General features: G+C 47.2%; 1 protein-coding gene across 2 annotated transcripts in view; it reads left to right on the top strand.

Annotated features, from left to right (window-relative positions):
- grik4 (glutamate receptor, ionotropic, kainate 4) overlaps nt 1-21,275 on the top strand; it is a gene marked incomplete at both ends in the record, with an annotated part of 156,478 nt that overhangs the window by 11,232 nt on the left and 123,971 nt on the right. For both annotated transcript variants that reach the window (XM_080007177.1, XM_080007176.1), the window contains one exon: nt 18,606-18,770. In XM_080007177.1, coding sequence (XP_079863303.1) covers nt 18,606-18,770 — 165 coding nt within the window. The remainder of the gene's footprint in view (nt 1-18,605; nt 18,771-21,275) is intronic.

The raw sequence follows: 21,275 nt of genomic DNA, 5'->3' as shown, positions 1-21,275 counted from the left end.
AATAATAATAATAATAAAATAATCTGTTTCCTATTTGGCGGAGGGACAGCGATATATTGCACTGGTCTTTCGAACGATCTTGAGTGGATATTTTGACAAATTACAGAATGATAGTGCCCCCTGGTTGAAGCCTCGCTCCACCTACCGCACAGTTTTGGAAAACACCGAGGAGCGGGCGAGGGACAGATCAGCATGAGTTCAGTGCTCTGTAACACCGATTTTTAGCTCATTTTTAACAACATTTTTATATTGTGACCAGGATTAATGTGTTTCATTAGAGAACATTCACATAATTTTCAGTTTTTCATTTTCCGGCCTTTGGAGTTGTGAGCCCACCCTCGCATAATGCACTCAAAGAGCAAATGGTCGCCGGACCTGGGCATAGTCTAATCAACATTTAAGACACTTGGGCAGTTCTGGCCCCCATTAGTCGGCTGGTGAAAGAAATAAAGTAATTAATATGTATTATGGTTTTTACACTACATTAGTACCAGGAATTATGTTTCATGCCAAAAAATACACTCTTGCTAAATAAACCTAGGTGGTTGCATATATTTCTAACAAACTGATGGTTCTCAGAGAATGATCGGGAGTTTTCATCAACCTAATAAAAAAGATAAAGTAGTGGTATTGGAGCAGCTTTCTTAAATAGCTATTTCCATCATAACGCGCTTTTTGTACGCGGTTTGGGAACGTAATGAGACGCGGTGCTCGGATCAAAGGCATAAGATACTGTATAAGCTCGGTTCAGAACAAAGGGTCATGGACACCTCGTGACACATGTCTTTAATGTCTCACATAATGCATTGCAGCCCTACCCCGCTGACACTCACCTTCGTTCATATGGATAGGCAGTCACATGCTGCCACACACATTGAAATATATATATATCAAAATACACATGAACACAAGGAAGCACAAATGCATTTATAGACGGAAACACACACACACACACACACACACACACACACACACACACACACACACACACACACACCTTCTAGATACAATTCGTAGACATGCATTCATCCACGTACATGTATGTACAAAGAACTCAGTCATGCAGAAGTGGCCCTTATGCGCAGAAGTCTTGTACATTCTCTTACATTGTCTGCTGTCCTTTTCTTTTTTTCGAGATATCAAAGGACAGGGAGAGAACGAGAGAGAGAGAGAGAGAGAGAGAGATAGAGAGAGAGATGTGGCAGCAAACCCATTTCATCCTTCCACACCAATTGGCTGCCATTTATGGGGAGCTGTCCCTTTCCAACACACCATGATAAGGAGCGCCACACACGCACAGGCTCACACATGCGCACGTGCACGCGCACACGCACGCACACACACATACGAAGGCAGACCGTCCTTGCTCTACAGCAGAGTAACTGGACTTCCTTCTGGGGAGCAAAGCCTTGGTGCTGCTATAGATCAGACTAGTGTGGAACGGCCGAAAGTAACGGTGGTGAGCCGGGATTGTCTTCGTGTCTGGTATGGGATTCAGTCTATTACAGCAGAAATAACAGCGATGATAGCCAGGATGAAATACCGCTGAGATATAGGCCTACGTCCTGGTCTGGAAGTTTTATTGACCTATCAAGGCGAGTCGTACTTGTACATTCCTGGTTCCTCTCCTTCTGAGTTGGTGCTCCTGGGTATTTGTATTCTTTATCTGCAAAGCATAAATCCCTTCTTGGGCCAAAGTCCGGTAAACGCCGGCTTTTCACCGTTCGGGGGTTTGATGCTCTGTATTGATACTTGGAGAAACAAAGGAGACCTCAAAACTCCCCGACCCCACAAAAAATGAAAGATCAGTCAGAGTTGATATTAAACAAAGAGAATTCAGAAAAGTCGGGAGGCAGGAAAACTAATTTGGAACTACCAGCCATCCAGCGAGAGTCGCCAAGATGAGATACTTATTATTTCAGCGCGTCCAGACTGGCACTGCAGCAGCCTGTCACATGGCCATATGGTACATTTGCAGGGCTGAGTGGATTCCCTAACTGTGGTGTCAAAAGCCTCTCCACCCTCATCTCCTCACCTGAACGAGCCCCTTAGAGTCACGCCCGCGCGCACACAAACCCAGCCCGCAGGCACGTGTGCCAACGCACACAAGTGCACTCACGTGCGTACTCGGCGCCGCACACCCTCCAAAACAGATCCTGGCACGCCTCAACCTCCAAACTCCATTATGGCCGATCTTTGATCACACCTCGGCGTGAAGGTTTTTGGCGAGCCCTCACAGTTCCCCCCTCACCAGCTGTGCCAGGTATTTCACCAGTCCAACCCTTGGGTGCAACTTCTGGCTATGCAGATGCCCGGTGGGTGGGGTTTGTTTGTGTAGAGTTTGTATCTGTGTGCGCTATTGAACGCCTGTTTTCCCTGCTCGAAGGCTGTTCATGCATGTTTTTGTATCTCCATCGACGCCGTTGCCGCCTGCTTTGTTCTCCGCTTGACTTGCATTACCATGTGTTTATGGTCAGATCTCTCGACCTCTTGCCAGTCGGCCTGCAGCCCTGCGGGAGGCCCGATGTGTCTCACTGATCCCGGAAGCTCTGTCCCTCATACATGTAGTACAGGATAGGATAGGGCGGCGGTCACCGAGCAAACTAATAAAATGTCTTCTGACACAAGGTTGTGTGAGTTATGAACTGATAATTTGAAAGGGGTGAGAGCGGGAAGGTTGGAGGGAACAAAAGGAAGTAAAAAAAAAAAAACCAAAACTGTAATTTAAGGTTGGAATCGGACAGATCGGACTGATTAACCGGTTACAATCTGGGGGGAAAAAAGAAAAATGACAATTTCATAGCAAGGAGGGACTGGACGCAGATGATAAGTTCAGGGACAACTAAACACACACACACACACACACACACACACACACACACAGGACTGCAGGGTGGTGTGGCAGTCCATTAACTGTGTACAGACAGGTAGGTTATTTTCACTGTGCACTCAACTGTGTTATTAACTCGCGCTACACTGAATCAATTGACAGGTCACTAGGTGTGAATGTCTTTGTGCGACCCGTGTGTGTGTGTGTGTGTGTGTGTGTGTGTGTGTGTGTGTGTGTGTGTGTGTGGTCTGCTGGTTCGCCTCCTTCGCGCCTCCTGGCCTCTGTCACCTCCTCGCCGACTGTTCAGGGTCACACACTCATCCCCCTCCCCCCCTTTTCCCCCTATCTCTCCGACCACAGATTGCACATGGCGCGGCCCCCCACGGAGGGACGTCACGGATTACCATCCACTCCCACTCACCTGTGTCTTGTCCTGCCCATCCCCTCAACACCCACCCCACCCCCCACTCCCCCAACCTCCTTTCATCCCTCATCTTATCAGCCGCACACATACTCCAATGGGACCGAGACACCAGGGCACAAAGGCAAACACTCACTACACCGTGTGGGTGTGTGTGTGTGTGTGTGTATGTGTGTGTGTGTGTGTGTGTGTGTGTGTGTGTACACACACACACTCACACACACACATGCCCACACATTGTGTTGGGCTCCAGGTTGGAGCAGGGAGTGTTTATCCGAGCGGCTCCCTTGGGGTCTGACAGCTCCATCGTTAACCCCGTTAACTCTGCACAGACACTCGAGCTGTGGGAGCCTCTGCTGCTCCTGCCTCCACAGTAGCATCCATCCCACGCTCTGCCGCCATTTACCTCAAATTTATGGCGTGTGTGTGTGTGTGTGTGTGTGTGTGTGTGTGTGTGTGTGTGTGTGTGTGTGTGTGTGTGTGTGTGTGTGTGTGTGTGTGTGTGTGTGTGTGTGTGTGTGTGTGTGTGTGTGTCTAGAAGTGCGAATGGTTAATATCAGCATGATGCGGGGGGGGGGGGGGGGGACTCCTGGGGGCCACCTGGATCACAGATGCTGCTTAAGGACACTCGATAAAGGTGTGAATGCCTATAAAGGCTTCTGATCTGATGGATCTGGCCCAGACTCTGTGGGTCTCAGGTAATTTATACTGTGAAAGTACAAATACCCTGACACAAAATGTCTTGAGTAAAAGTGAAAGAACCACATTGAAACACACACACACACACACACACACACACACACACACACACACACACACACACACACGACCAAATACAATCTCCCACGTACATACACACACACACACACACGCACACACGCACACAAATACAATCACCCACAAGCACACACACACACACACACAGACACACACACAATATCCCACACACACACACACACACGCACTCCACTCCCTGGGTGTTCTGAATGTATCATGTCTCCAGCAGTGTTCCCAGGAGAATCATTAGGCCTTCAAATGCCTATCACTCTCTATCATCTCTCACTGTCTCTCTCTCTCTCTCTCTCTGTCTCTCTCTCTCTCAGTCTCTCTTTCTTTCTCTCTCTCTTTCTCTCTCTCTTTCTCTCTCTCTCTCTCTCTCTCTCTCTCTCCTCTCTCCGTAGCTCTGTGTTACCCTCCATCTAACTTGTAACCCTTGGCATTTATCCCTTCGGATATCTCTGCAAGCCGTCGTCTTTGAACTTCCTTCTTCCTCCTCTTTTTTCGAGTCTCTGTGCTTTTCTTCTTCCTTTTTTTTTATTTTATTTTATTTTATTTTTTTTTTGTCCCCGGAGGAGAATTTTCCTCAAGGCTTAACTTTATCTTTCACATTTCGCCGTTTCATTTACAGATGAACAGTAAGTGGCCCTGTCAATTTGTGTCTCTCCTCCGTGCACTTCTGAGGTCTGTTTTAATTCAATCTGCCGAAATGAGAGCGGCTTCTCACTGATTCGCTTGAATTCCTTAATTGGAATCTCATTCCTCATAACCGCAGAAGGCTTTTTCACTTTTCCCTTCGCTAGATTCCTCCCTTGATGGGTCCAGCGTGTATAATTTTCAAAACCTTGTAGAGATCTGGCTTTATGTGACTGCGCAGGTATGGCAATTCCGGCGTGGCCTGGGTGTCATCTCCTGCTGTGTTTATTGAAATGTGTGAAGGGATGGCATTTTGCCACTTCCTATTTTCATCACTAAATTATTCCTAGGCGGGAAAAAAAAAACGGAAGTGGGTTAGTTGCGTCAAACATGTCGCGTCGAAAATCCCTAAACGAGGTGGGCCAATTCCTGCCCGAGTTACGTAAAAATTGAAGTTTGAATAAGACAAGATTCTCCTCGAAATCCACTTCACACTCCACCAAAAGGCCGTCTCACGTGGGTGCAGTGGTTATGTGGCGTTTTGCATTTCGTTTAGTCCCTCAACCAAAAATTGACTGCCCTCGGCAATGGCGCAACCTTTCCTTTTTTTATTTTTAGCTAAGGAAAAGAACATTACATCCAGATTTTGCGGAGTTGCACACAGTCGGCGTGTCGCGTTGCCAGCGGCTCCGGGGTGAGAATGTGCGAGCTTGCCCCTAGCAACCAACACTCAGCTGGTTGACTGATGGATTTCACTGGCTTAAATGTGTTTGTTGAAATCCTCAAGTGTTCTGTGTGAACTACACCAACACGGGCCAATACACCGTATATGGCTGGTATGTAATATGTTTTTTTTTTTTGAGGGATGAAGCACTGAGCTATCTTTTCTCCCTTTTATAGCAGAGAGAGTGAAATGGCTGGGCAATAAATTGGAGGAACGAGACAGAGAAATGGAGAACAAAAGGGGGTTGGCAATAGTGCTGTGACCTTGAGCTGTAATTATAGTAAACCTATGGATGTCTCCACTCCAGAAGTGCCTCGGGACTCTTTGCTATTGTCCAATATGGCGTCGAAAGTGGTGATAGATACTTGGGGGAGAGTGTGACTTCAGTCACCCCTCCTCCCCGACTGCCATGTTGGAACGGAGATAAAAAAGTTGAGCAATGGCTCCATTGTTCAGCCGTTGCCCAATACATTTGAGTAGGTTTATGTGTGTTTGTGTGTGTGTGTGTGTCTGTCTGTGTGTGTGTGCGTGAGCGATATAAAGTCTCTTTCAGTGTGTAATGGAGAGAGAGAGACAAAGTGGAGGGTGGGGTAGAAGTGATGGAGAGCCAGGTGGCTCCTGTTCTTTTTCTTGCTGCGGATCACGCTGGCGTGGCCCTAGAGAGACGGAACGAGCCGGGAACCCTGGGGCGTTCTCATCCCTCGGAACGGAGGGGCGTCCAGGGTGACTGCCATCCCCGTGTCCCCCGACCGCGACTCGAAAGGCCGTCACGCGGACGAGGGGGGAAAAAAACAACGAGACGAGACCCAAAAATCCCTCCGACGCTCCCTTTGATTACCTTGCTGTGCGAGTTCGAATGGGTGCAAGTCGGAAGGGAAAGGGAAAGGACGTGACCGGCCGCGATCCTGGAGCGCAGCGAGGAGCGTCGACAGGCAAGAGGTGGTTGAGGTTTATGGGATGGTAATTGTAAAAGCCTCTGGGGCGTTATGAGCGGGGAGGGGGGCGGCAGGCTGGCGTCTGCGCTACCGGAGTGCCTTTGAGCGGCGTTCTGAATCCCCGCCGCCTCCTAAACTGTTTCCTTACGCCCTCTGGCCTCCCTCTGGAGGGTGGCAAACCTCTACAGGGCTTAGATTGGTTAGAATTGTAATTACTGTTCCATTTATGGATTAATTATCTCAGTGGTGTAACCCGGTTTGATTAAATAACTATTCAGGGGATGTTTTCTTTTTGGAGCATTCTAACTGGAGGGTGAAAGATGGTCTTTCTACAGCCATCATAAAAAAATAAAATAAATATTTTGTACGGGCTGTATAAATGCGGCTATCTGCTTTTTCATTTACATTAAGAGGAAGTGGCAGGTAATATGGCGGGTGAAATACAGAAATAAACGTTTATGTCGTCCTCGCTTCGCAGCCCCGCACCTCAGAGAGAGACAAGCCACTCCCGAGCTTTGACTAAATGGGAAGTTGGCAAGAAAACAGGCGGTGGCTTCACCTGCGGTCGCTCTTCCTTAAGTTGGGACTGGGGCTTTTAGGCTGCGCACTGTGCTTCCCACTTTCAAAACATGCTTGTTCTTCCATTCCCGTAAATGCATTTGGCAAATGCGTCCATTCATTGTTTTCTGTGTAACGTGAATGGCTTACAGCTCCAGTTGTCGTTTTTTTTTTTTACAATGTAATGCTCTGTGTATGGTGTTACTTTCCAACTTTGCATCATCGTTACTGGAATTAAGTGCAGGTCCTGGAGACGGGCAACACTGTGCCAGATTGTACATGATCACCCCATTTACTCTCAGCAGCGAATGGTTTCGTACAGAAAAATCACGTTAATGTTGTCGATGTCAACATCACAAGCTCGGCGACGGGCTGAGATGGGCCTTGCCAACTCATTTATGGCCCTAGCTGTTTTTTTACGACCCAGTCATTTCCATGACAGCTCTGACGAGCCGGCCTAATTGATTAGTTTTGGAAAGCTCTGTGATCCGCGCGGGGTCCTCTTGGAAGTGAGAACGGACCGGCTGACTTATCAACACAGGGTCGTTACGCCGCGTCTCTACCGCGGGGCACTCTCATGAATAATTAAGATCAACCCCATCGCAGGTTAAGCCGCCGTGTCGAAACACCGATGCACGGCAGAAGGCAAGCGGTAATCTCAAGGTGAACACAACTCTTTGTTGGCCTTATTGAGTCTTCGCCGTCACATCAGACCTTTACACACTTCTCTAATTCCCGCCGGTACTTCGGGCTTTGACGCGGTGTCTATCGATGGTTTTTTCCCAGTGAGTGACAAACGTCGACTGTTTGCCGTCCGTCCACCCTACACCCCTGAGTCCTGTTTGTCTAAGCCCTTCGTCGATGTCTATCAACAGCGCTTTCTTTGTCCTTCCACCCAACCACTCTGCTGTCATTTCTTCCACCAGCCTACCCCCAAACTAAACACCACCGCCCCATTCCCTGTCATCAACCTGTCCTCCGGTCCCCTGCGACCTCCCGGACAATTACATGCTGGTGGCAGAGTCTGGAGGCCATGGTGGTGGAGGGAGATAGACTGACTGACAGGTAATGATGCCCACTGAGAGGCAGGGCTCCCCCAGGGCGCCCTGCCTGCCTGCCTGTCTGCGAGCAGGAGGACCTGTCTACCATCTCCTGGGCCTCCACACCCCCTCACCACCACCTATCACCCCCACCAGCACCACCACAAAAGAAAAAAAAGGCGCTTTCATCATCCCCACCCCTGCCGTCGTCGTCATCTTTGGCCCAAGACGGACATTACGGTCCCTTCCTTCCTTCGTTGCAGTTAGTCTCTTCTGTCTCTCTCGCTCAATCAGGCTTCCCATGGTCTTTTACTCTCTCTATCTCTTTGCGTCATTCAGTCTCCCTGTTTCACTACCAATTAATCTCTCTCTTTCTCTCCCCCCACCCCCTCTCTCCGGTCCGTTCATTGTCTCTGTCTACAACTCAAGAGGAGGTCAATCTTACTCCATCTCGGCTCACATTCCTCCTCGCTCCGTTTCATTCTTAACCACTCGGTGGCTTCGCCTTTCAATTCCGGGTTACCTCCCCCTCCCCCTCACCTTCTCCTCTTCCTTTCATTTGGGCGCGCGCCTCGGGAGCGACAGGGGGACGGCGACGAAAGTAGATCAGAGAAAATAGGGGAAGGGACGGAGAAGTTGACGAACGGCAACGCCCGACGGTGTCAGGATTCATCGCTCCTGAGCCGTGATGAGGGAGGTTAAGAAGCGGGAGGTTCATCGGAAGACCGATGGCGCATATCTGTCGATATCCGCATCCCTTTTCTCACAAATCCGGCCGTCAAACACATCCGGAAAACAAACCCAGAAGGCGGAAGCCCCAGATGTCAGACATTTCCTTTCTCCCGTCGGTGTGCCTCTGGCTCTGCTGGCCCGTTCGCTGACTCGCGGTCCAGCATTGCGATGAGGCAGGAGCTCCAGCAGCACTCCCCCCTCGTGAACCCCCGAGCGTTCCCGTGCTCCCGCGGACGCCCGCCGTGACCACGCTGTCAAAGACGAGCCTGCACAAAGGCAGCGCGGGCGCCATGAATCATGCTCCTCATGCTCTTTCCACCGCAAACCATTACTCATTCTCCATACTCAGCCTGTCAGAGATGGCTTACCTCCACTTCATTTCACTGTGAAGGTTGTTTTTTTTGTTTTTTCTTTTCCCCCGCTAACTTCAAGCGAAGTGCGTTACAACGCCAGCGGTCGACCTCTTGGCAGACGGCTCGGAGACCGGGACGGCTGGCGGGTGGGGGTGTCTTAAAGACATTGTGATGAAAAGTTGATCAAGGTCTCGGATGACTCTGACGGATGTTGGAAATGCACGATGGCTGTGCATTAATATGTATCTCACAGACATGTCAGCCGGGAGGGCGGCGCTGGGCAGGGCGCATCTATTTGCACGGCTCCTTCCACACACAAGGGCAATTCAAAGTGCTTTACATAAGGCAAAAAATACATTAGATAAAAGCAAAGTGAGTCACCCTATGGGGTCGGTGGTGACTGTTACCTGTAGAGCACCGGGCCAAAACTATTTCGGGTTTGCCGAGCGCTCTCCTTTTTGATCATTCGCGTCCTGTGCACGGGGACCTGGAGAGCCGCTCAAAACCAACTCGTTTCGGGGCGAGGCATCCGTGCTCCCGGCGGGTTATCTCCCAAAAAGGAGCCTTTCTGTGTGGAGTTTGCATGTTCTCTCCGTGCTCACATGGGGTTTCCTCCACCTCCCGTCAGTAAGGTAGGAACCCCAAAAACATGCCCACATCACCCCAGTCTGACCAGCGATGGACACTTGTCACCAGGTCCCCGGACGCGGCGACGAATGCTGCCCACTGCTCCTGGCTGCCCCCCCAGAGGAAGGACAAGCCAGGATGGGTCAAACGCAGAGGCCACATTTCACCGGCCACCACCCAAAGCATGTGCGCGTGTGTGTGTGTGTGTGTGTGTGTGCGTGTGTTGTAGTGTGGTGTGTTGCGTGACAATTAAAGATTCTTCTTCCTCTTCCTCTTCTGTATGCCACGACCTGCCGGGCGCGCGAGCGCTGCGTCGTTAGTCCCCCCTGCGTCAGCGCATCCGCTCAGGAAGATAATACGTCGAGACCCATCAGCAAGCTTTGTAAAACCACGGCATTCTAATTATCTTTTCCATCGCCCCCGCCGACGCCCCGCCTTTGTCCTCCGCTCTCAGACGTCCGGCCTTGGTCGTCTTGAAACAAAAGTGGGTTTTTTGTTGTTTTTTTTCCCGGGAGATGACTGTAACTAACTCAGCGAGCTCCCCCCCCCCCCCCCGCCCAGAAGGAGTCCATTGATGTCCCACATTTAATATGATGATTAATGGAGTGTTAAGACGGGCAGCTTAATACGTGGATTAACATTTAGAGGGAGAAAAAATGGATAAACTGACGACTGGCAAATGCTCACAGACCAACAGTCGTCAGACTTGGTGTTAAGTCCAAACTTAATGACTTAACTGTAGTGCACTGGTCCATCTGCAAACATTGGAATAGGTGTGTGTGTGTGTGTGTGTGTGTGTGTGTGTGTGTGTGTGTGTGTGTGTGTGTGTGTGTGTGTGTGTGTGTGTGTGTGTGTGTGTGTGTGTGTGTGTGTGTGTGTGTGTGTGTGCGCGTGTGTGCGCGTGTGTGCGTGTGCGCGTGTGTGTGTGTCCATGTGAGATGGGGTGGGGACGGTGGGGCTATAATTACGATATTTGACGCCAAGAAATCAGCTCCCCGTCTCCAGGGCTTCCGCCAGCAAGGTTTTCTAATTATGTAAGATAGCACCTCTGCTTCCTCTGCTGGTGCACGGCACAGCGCTTATGGTGAAGGATGATTAAAGAGTGGAACCGGAAAAGCGTTTAGCATCAGACCAACAGAACGGTTTGCAGACAACATTTGAGCTTTTCTCAATCACGGCCAGAATCACAATCTATTTATTCCGCAATTGCATTTACATAATACGTATGCGGTGCAAGGAATTGGTGGTGGTGAATATTGATGCAATTGGAATAGAAAAAGCTCAAGTCTGAAAATTATATAAATAGATAATTAATAACCCAATATACTGACATTTGACACCTTAGCGTGAGGCTGTTTAAGACCTCATTGTTTAAAAATGTAATGTATAACATTTTTAAACAATGAGTGTAACTTGCCAAAAAAGTCATTATTTTGACTTTAATTATGTATCACATCTGCATTTTGTAATAACTTGCCACATTTAGCAAAAAACGTGTTGAACATTGATAATATATATTTTGCCGCACTTTGTAATTACCTATTACTTAATGCCATGGTTTTTACATAGGGTTACCACTTTTAATACAATATTATATCATATAATGGTATAATAATTCAATACATGGTGTAGTAGCACAACAAAATTTATATGACGTGTCACACTATCACACTTAACATTTGACTTTGTTGTAACCCCACAGTATGTAATTACCGCTGCGATATGTAATGGGTTATTACAAAATGGGCCAAAACATATTGACTCGCACTGTGCATCGCGTTGTTCGGCAAGATTATTTATTACAAAATGTGCCAAGTTATTACAAAATGACTTTGTCATAACAAAGATGTGTGATACGTGTTACCGCGAATTTCATAATGTCTTGTTCCAGGCTGGTTGGGCTGAGAGCGAACACACACACACACACACACACACACACACACACACACACACATATACACACACACACACACGTGTGTCTGTGACACGTCAAGTGATACACTCACACTTTCTACAAATGAATGTCAGTGGAAGTCAGAGGAGGGTATTTCCGTCTTTGTGTGGAAAATACCAAACCAATTATACTTCCGATTGGAAACGGTTTTAATTATTCAATTTACACAAATGGGAAACCGCGAAACAACCCACTGGGATCAATCTATTGAAAATGAACAAATTTTGTGTTTCTGGGTCAGAAGACTATCATCCGTGTGTGTGTGTGTGTGTGTGCACGTATGTGTGTGTGTTTGCATGTGTGTGTGCGTGTGTGTGTGTGTGTGTGTGTGCGCGTGTGTGTGTGTGTGTGTGTCCAAACCTCATAAGAACAAGCGGCTGTTAGAAGGCTTGACAAACAATTAACTACAGTAATGTAATCTTACACAAAATAAGAAAAAATGACAAGTACACTTACAACTATGCTTCTATGTGCAAAGATAAATTAGTAATATAATAGTATATTTAAAAGGAGCCTTAAAGTTCCAAATAATATACTGTGTTTGTTATTCAAGAATACTTACACATGCATGTTATGTTAAAGGTTGCATGCTTTCTATCGTAAAGTACACGCCTTTTTCCCTCAGGGGATGTTATGTATCCGCTGTGATCCATGTCCACACTGAACTGGGTCCAGTCCTCGTTTCACACGCACACACACGCACACACACACACACACACACACACACACACACACACACACACACACACACACACACACACACACACACACACACACACACACACACACACACACAGAGCCAGTAAAGAGTAAAGACGACCGCAGGCGGTTGTGTGATTGGACGCCACGTTCGCCGCTGTCTCCCGTCTTTTGTATTTTTCGAACAGAGGTATTAATGGCCGGACTCGATTCCTCCGTAAACCTGCGTCTTTGTGTTTGTGAGCGTTGGCGTGCTCTCAGGAACAACACGCCTTATCCGTCCTGGAGGCGCGCCAGCGTGTACAAACGGCGGAGGGTCTCTAATGAAGATGCCGCCGCAGATTTTTATCTCAAGCAGAGCAACAGAAAATGAAGACCACCTCGTGTGTAGGTGATTTCACTTTAAACAGCCATTTCAGTACTGTTCAGCGTACAATTGTGACGTATGTGTTTTTACAAGGAACAGCCACAGGCACATTATAATTGACATGCAGTGTAAGAACCCAAACATCTCACATCCGAACACAAAGCCCGAGGAAATACAGCAGTCGTGCGTTTAAATGTAAAGCCGTCGCTTAAATTAGAAGAAAAAAAAAAAAGGTCACGAGAGATGATTATGTAGTATCCGTTGCTTAATCGCAGTATTGCATGATCTCCACGCGCTGTGAACTCTTGCCCCCTCCTCCACACTGCACCACGTAATGGATTTTCCCTCAATCAAGGGCCTATGGAGTGGCGAGCGCATCACTATTTATTACCTTGTGAGCTAGCCCAGGAGCGAGTTCCATTCCTCCGCATTTAGCTCTCGCAGCGATGGAAAATTTGCAGCCATTGAGTTAATAGGACCAAGTCACCTGATCCCCGCTGACAAGCTGATGATGGAATTTTTACCCTTGACAGCCGCGGTTTGCGTGCTCACCGGGGTTATGCATGGCCATCGTCAGGATAAATGACCATTTCAATATTTTCAATAAAATAAATTATAAATTAGATAAATTACAATTTCAATTTCTAAAATGTTTTTATTTTTTATTTTAAAAAATAAAAAATGGGGCAATATTTTAACATAAATATTTTTCTATATTTCATTTTAAGGGAAAATGTTTCCCTTCTCTCTAGAGCCTGGAGCCGTGCATTTTACCTTTGGCAGTTACTCTTCACAATTAGGGGCGACCGTGTGGGTGCGGAGCAGCAGAAGTGATGTGCAGTTGTAAACTTTAACAGCGTCGTAACTCCAGTGTAAATCATGTGCAATAGGAAGGTCTACGAGTCAAGGCGAGCGTGCGGGGCGGGGCGGGCCTACGTGAGCAACTTCTCAGAGACAATAGTTTCCAAATTGCATTGTTCCCATAACGCTCTCTCTCTCGCTCTCTCGCTCTCTTTTTCTCTCTCTTATCCAAGGAGGAAGTGTCTTTGCGGCTGACAAGGTTATCAAAGCTCATAAAGCTGTGTGTAAAGTGTTTTCTGCAGGTATATCCCCGTGCTTTTCTGTGCGTGTGTGTGTGTGTGCGTGCGTGTGTGTGCGTTTTATTTTCAATCTGATAGAGGTAAGAAGGAGCTGACACATTTACAATATTGGGGAGCGTCATCAGTTGTCTGTTTTTTGGTCCCGAACAACCATCCCACCAGCCTCCATGGCCGTCTTTGGCCACATCTTTGGCCACATCTTGGTAACGTGGTTGTCAGTCGTGGTTATTCTGGTAATGGAGTCATTCTGTAGATTATTCTCCCTCCACTTCATTGCATGAAGCCTTTGCTGTCCTGACAAAGTTCTGACCCACAAATAACATTGATTAGACCGTTGGCAAATCGCTGCAGGACGCAAACAAAAACAAAGCTAAACAGCGCTGACGTTTCTCCCGTGCCGCCGGCTAACGTACGCGCAACGTCCGCTTTCGTCCCGTTCCACGATTAGAGCAGTCGACTTATAGCGCAGTTAATCCGGACCTGACCACGACTGTGAATGGACGCCTGCTTCCACAGACGCTGCATTGATCAGCTGCCGCAGCAAAGTTGGCAGAGTTGTTTTGCACGTGTCGCGTGTGAGGCTTCGCTGTTTGATTCCAACTCGGTCAATTTTATTTGTGACGGATGTGAATGGGGCCTGACGTGTAAACGTTTTTGCCCGGTTGCCCAATAATTGCTTCGTTTGGCGATTGAACATTGCGACCAACGAAAGAAAAAGCTTCAACTCCCTTGCAGAATGTGAACAGAAATAAGTACTAATGAAAATTTGGGCTCTTTCTGGAGATTCAGCTCTTTACGAATGACTCAGTTAAAATAACTTGTTCAATTTTTCAGCCGGCTCGGCTCGGCGTTCTGAGCGGAATCCTCACAAGACTCATTTAATTCTGTCAAAAGTGATTTAATTTGGTAGAATGCAAACACATTCAATATGAATTACGCCTTCACCTTTTTTTCCGCATTAATTTAATCCTCCGTAATTGTTTTCAGTTCAACAAACTTTTTACCCTAATTACTGAAAAAATAAATTGGTGAGTCGTGCATCGGTAGAAATAAGAGACGGAGAAAAAAGTATGAAAAGCAAAGAGAGTCGAGACTCGAGCCGCCGCAAACATGATGCTGTTGATGTATTGGAGACGCAGGATGGAGCTAAAAAGCTTAAAATGTTTATGCAAATATTCAATTCCCTCCCACTTCCCAGACGAGGGTCGAAATCTCGTGATTAACTCGAAAACTTTACGACGTTTGACCAGAGAGGACGATTGTTCTGGTTAATGAATCCTCTGAGTGGCTGACACATTTTGCCCACAAACCCTTGAAGGCCTTGATAGTTAAACGTGTCCGTCTGAACTCCTACAGAGCTGCACCGTGTAAATGCATTTAATATCCTCCCGTTCATGGGCAGAAATTGCATTCAAATAGTATTTTGAAAAAATATAATCTGAAGGCAATAATGTGAAAAATATACATTTAAAAAAATATTAAATTGATTATACCATTTTTTAAATATATTTTATTTATATTATTTATTTATTTATATGATTGTATATTCTAATACATTTTTTAAATCATGCGTTGTGTTAAATTGTACTAATAGTATAACAATAATATTAATAGCATTATTGTGTCAATTATATCACAGTAAAACACAGTTCAAATGCACAAAGGTGTTTTCACTGGACAAATAAAGTAAATTCTGACCATACACACATCTAAAGCTGTGCTATTACTCTTTGCCATTATCTGTTAATAAGTCCCAAAGATGCCCATAAATTTTGCAAAATCCAGGAACGATGCACACAAACCATAAATATTTATTCCCAACATAAACGACCATTCCTTATTAACAGGTCGCCATGTTGAGTGCAGATCAATTCCTATTCATGTCTTTGAAAATGACACATAATCCAACAAATTATGATATTTGAATGATGACTAACAGGTTTAATTTAGTTGCAATCGTCACAACAACATATCAAAACGTCTCCAGTTCGGTCCCTGCTCGTCGCACACGGAATGAGCGCTCCGAGGCGTGAAAAACCCAGGATTCGTCGCATTAGGAGAAATTGGTTTGTGACCTTGAGAAGCCTTGAATTGCTGTTATTGTTGTGTGTACACTCAAGCCGGGAAGCAGACTTTCCCTTTGTCAACATTGTCATGAAACGGATGGAATATCGACAAAGCCCAAACTTTTTGGGAACACGGCGTCCCGCAACTCATCTGCATATCAATGGACCTACGCCCAGTGATACTACGCCCCCAATCCTACGTAATTACAACTTTGAATATGAACAGATGAAAAGATCCTTTTAAAAGCTCAGGTTTTTCCCTTCTGCTGCTGCTTTCTGCTTCTTGACGTTGTAATTTGTGGTGAAAGGTTCAACTATTCTCTAAAGGACGAGCGACTCAGTGAAAAGATTTGTTTGATTTGACTTTGTTCGTTTGATTCAGTTGATGTAATTCATGGTGAATGAGAGAGAACTAGGTAGCAGTGGGAGTAGCAGGAGCAGTCGTAGTAATGCAGTAGTGTCAGTAGGAGTGGCTGTAGTGCGGTAGTAGCAGTGTAGTAGTAGTAGTTTGGTAGTGGCAGTATCTGTAGGAGCAGTGGTAGTAGTGTCTATAGGAGTGGTTGTAGTGCAGAAGTAGTAGTGTAGTACTTTTACTACACTACTACTACTACTACTGCACTACAGCCACTCCTACTGACACTACAGTAGTAGTTTGGTAGTGGCAGCAGCTGTAGTAGTGTCAGTAGGAGTTGTTATAGTGCAGTAGTAGCAGTGTAGTAGTAGTAGTTTTGTAGTGGCAGCAGCAGTAGTAGTAGTAGTGTCAGTAGGAGTGGTTATAGTGCAGTAGTAGTAGTCTAGTAGGAGCAGTAGTAGTTTGGTCGTAGCAGCACCTGTAGTAGCAGTGGTAGTAGTGTCAGTAGGAATGGTTGTAGTGCAGTAGTAGTGGTGTAGTAGGGGCAGTAGTAGTTTGGTCGTAGCAGCAGCTGTAGTAGCAGTGGTAGTTTCAGTAGGAGTGGTTGTAGGGCAGTAGTAGTATTGTAGTAGAATAGTAGCAGCAATTGTGTAGTAGTACAGTAATAGAAGTGTAGTAGGAGAAGCAGTAGTACTGTAGTACCAGTAATATAAACAGCAGTGTAGTAGCAGCAGTAGGAGTGGCATTAGTAGTAGTAGAAGTATTTGCAAGAGTAGTATTTGCTGTGGCTACAGCAGCAGTAGTAGTAGTAGTAGTAATATAATAGTAGTAGTAGTTGCAGCAGCAGTAGTAGTGGTAGCATTAGTAGTCGTATTTGCTGCAGTAGTAGTAGTGTAGTAGTAGAAGTAGTAGTTGCAGTAGAAGCAGATGTAGTAGTAGTAGTAGTTGCAGCAGCAGTAGTAGTAGTAGAAGTAGTAGTAGTAGTAGTGGCAGTAGTACTGTAGTGGTAGTTGTAGTGTAGTAGTAGTAGTAGTAGTAGTCTGAGCCCTCGCCTTCTCAAAGTTTCTTCCTTTCCCCTTCCTCATTCCTGAAGCTCTCCTCTCCTCAGACCTTGCGTGTGATGTCACGGTGTAAAATGATTTCCAGCCGCACGCACCGACCACATCTCCTCCCGCTTTCGAAACCTAACGAGCGAAAGAACAACCCAGACGGCTCCGTTTTTTCCTCCGCCCCGGACGCCAAGGGGGGTCCTCCCGAGCGGCGCGCGCGGGCGGGGCGACGGGGCGCGGTCCCCGGCGCGCCGCTTTGGCCGGGTGGGAAAAGTCCAAAAGAAATTTGCAGGGGGGCGCCGTTTGCTGCACGACGCACAACGCGTGTTGAAGCAGTTAATTAAAAGGGGAGCGAGCCTCGCGGGAGCCGCACTCCAGCTCCCTTACTGCGCACACACACACACGGCGGCCACAAACACAGTGTTTATTATTCACGTTTCATCCTGTACTTAGCGGTGCCTCTTGCACCGCTGCCGCACTCTGATTTGCTTTGTTAATCAGCTCATGTTTCTTTATTTATTTATTTTTTGGCCGCGCCACCTTGACGCAGATACCGCTCCGATGAGCTCGGCGTTGAATCTCCGCCGCGATGAAAAATAAACATACCGCGCAGCGTTCGTTTGGAATAGGAGCTCTCTTGAAAATGGCGCAAAACCGCTCCAGATCCTCCCGCGCGGCGTTTTGTTTTCCTGACATGCGGCGCACGCACGCCAGGCACCTTGAGGTGAGCTCGTTTGTGGACAAAATATGGAGATTTGAAGGCATTTCAAGGTGCGAGGTCTCCTGTAGCAGTGGATCGATAGCTTCGTCGGCACCGTGGCTCACTGTGACCTTTAGCCCCAATAGTCGGAGCCCAGACCCCGAAAAAAGGTTTTCTCAGTGGATTCTGCAAAACCTGGACCCTCCTCTGTAAGCCAAGGGAGCAGCTCAGACTTAGTCCAAAATAAAATAATGCTGCCAAAATTCCATATGGATGCCAAAATATAATTTGAGGTTTATGCAACAGTAAATGGAAAACATACATAAATATATATATATATATATATATATATTCATATTTTACAGCTTTTCCCATTTTTATACAGAACATTTTCTGAACATATCTGATATGCATTCAATACTGTTTCCAATATGGCTGCCAAAATCCAATATGGCTGCATGAATGCCAATACATGGAGAACTGGCCCATAAATGGAGAATAGTGATTGGACCGTGACTGTAAATCTTCCCCAAGTCCATTATAGTACAAAACTTTTTGTTGTCATTACATTCAATGTTGAATCCAATATGGCCACCGGATTCCATGTGATCCTAAAGAATACGACCGGTGTTACAAGTGTGGGTAATGACCCCACGTCCCTCTTTTTTTGTTGCCTCCTCCTCAGCCGCCATTCTTGATGACCCGATGGAGTGCAGCAGAGGAGAGCGCTTGGCCATCACGCTGGCTAAAGACAACATCAACAGGAACAGCAACCGCTCCACCACCGGCAAACTGGAGGTGGACATCTTTGAACTGCTGAGGGACAGCGAGTACGAGATGGGGGAGACCAGTAAGTGTGTGTGTGTGTGTGTGTGTGTGTGTGTGTGTGTGTGTGTCTGTGTGTCTGTGTGTGTGCGTGTGTGTGTGTGTGTCTGTGTGTGTGTCTGTGTGTCTGTGTGTAACCGGAGTTGCTTTCACAAATGCACTGAAACCCTGAAATTATCTGGACTTTACCCGGAGGAGCTGTATGTGTGAACGCAAATGTCCGAAATCATCTGGACTGGACATTACCCGGACCTTACCCAGCCACCAACCTAGCGCAAAGTAATGCGCAATGTCCGATTGAAAGGTACGTGTGAACAGAGCAGGTGATTGTCCTGGACAATTCACAGCGAGCGAGTGGGGCGCGTGTTGATGACGTCTCTATCACGCGACTGGCAAATGACGTGCGACGTTGGCAACACGGCCACTCGCCGAGGGTGAAGAACGGTCATTTACCGCCATAACCTACGAGGAAGAAGAAGAAGATAATAAAGGATTATATTGTGGATACATCCGTGGGAGCCTCGGTTTTTGGGAGCGAGGGGCAGTCTTTCCAGCAGTGGGGCGCAGGCATGGTGTGAGTCCTTATCGATTATGGTCAACGGAAAGGCTCACTGGTCAAAAACGGGAACAAAAAAACGCAAAGAAAACAATCGGCGCCAGCGTCCGCGGGGCTTCCGCTCGGGTCCGCACCACGTCATCCCCAACGTCAAGACGAAACAACGCACAAGAAATCCCTTCCAGCCGCGGCCACCCGATCAACGCTAATGAGGCTGATCGGGCGGTCCCGGTACAGCGGGAGGGAGCCAGCCACCTCACCTGCAGACCGTGGCTTGACCGCGCCCCCCCCCTTCGGTCCGCCCCAACGTCCAAATACATGGAGTATCAATGCAAAATAAAAGTCGCAGTTACTGATAAGTACGTATTCTCGTCCGCCATCTTGGGTGCGCCGTAAAACTCCGCAGCGTCGTTGCGTCGCGTCCTGCATCCTGCACGCTCTACCCAGGCTCCGCCCCTCGGCTTAACCAGAGCATTTCCGGGAGGTGTGAACACGGCCGACACGGACCACCTCTGGTTGGGAGCTCCATGGACATTGTACGTTGGAGTGCGTGTGTGAAAGCAGCTCCGGCTGGTGAATAATTTTGGGCAGCACGGCACCAATCAGATGATTGAAAAATAGATGATACCCCGGCACAGTGCGGGGAAACAAAATGAGCTGTCACACTTTGATAGCGGCTCAAGCCAGAAGGTGTTTTCATTGTGTCTTTGTTCGTGCTTTTGTATTTTGTTCATTTAAATACCGCCAGCTTTTATTTGACTCTTGGAGCGCGGTACAAAAGGGGTTGTTTTTTTTTTTAAATAAGGGGAATGAAAATGTTTAATAGAATATAAGCAGAAGGGGGGGGGGAGACCAGACCGTGAACAGAACGTCTTGATGAAGAAGTTATTCTCGGGGCATGTTTAAGTAAAAATTTTGGAATGGACTTTAAAATGTGCCACGCCGAGATAGCTTCAGTTCACAATAACAGACGCTGGATTGTATTGAAGATCTATTAGCACATATTCATAACACACCACACGCAATAAAATGCTGTTTCTTTGCAGCTAAGATGTCCTTATTTCTCCTGGGAAATTAGCGATCCTTTTTCTTCCGCGCACGAATCGTGCACGGATGCAAAAAAAAAGCTTAACATCAGCGAAAGTGCTGTCAACTACAGACGGCCGGGGAAAGAAAACCATGCCGGGATTTGCCGACGTGCCGTGTAGTTTACCTACTAAACCCATTCAAATGCGCTGATTGATCGGTGGAAATCAATGTTAAACGGACAAAATGGACTCCAGTCGGACCAGTGACCTTTCGTCCCAGATTTGACCCACAATCCATACACACCGCTGCCGGACGGCCCCAGAGCCCTGACGTCTGGCCATTAGGGGTGTTTTCTAATTGAAAATTGAGGGTGAAAACAAGCGGCTAACCCCACTATTATGTGCACTCCCCGCTCAGTCTCCCCACACACTTACACACACACACACACACACACACATTTTCTGTGTAAATGAGTCTCACCGGGGCCGGGAGCAGGGTGGCCGGCCCTCAAATCCATTCAACCTCCATGATAGTGCACTTTGTTGGTAATTTTGCAATTTTTGCCGGCGTTTTGGCGGGCGCGTGCTCGTGCGTGTGTGAGTGTGTTGTTGGAGCCAAAAGTCTGATTGCCACAGTGCGTGGCAATCAAATTGTGTGTGATTCCTTACAGGCCCCCATAGGTGACAAATGGATTACTTATTAATCATTCGATTCACTGCTCCGGGGTTTATTCCAAAAAGCTTGGAAACACCCGTTGGGTGATGCTGCGCGTTTCCTCAGCCGCCCTGACATTGCAGAAGCGTACGTGCACGCACTTGCATTGTCACACACACATGCGCACACCCTCACACACACACACACACACACACACACACACACACACACACACACACACACACACACACACACACACACACACACACACACAGTCACACATTTAGCGGT

Source organism: Zeus faber, assembly GCF_960531495.2.
Source record: "Zeus faber genome assembly, chromosome: 9".
NCBI classification, from domain to species: Eukaryota; Metazoa; Chordata; class Actinopteri; order Zeiformes; family Zeidae; genus Zeus; species Zeus faber.
Note: the sequence above shows the minus strand (reverse complement) of the source record. Positions and strands in the feature narration are given on the sequence as shown.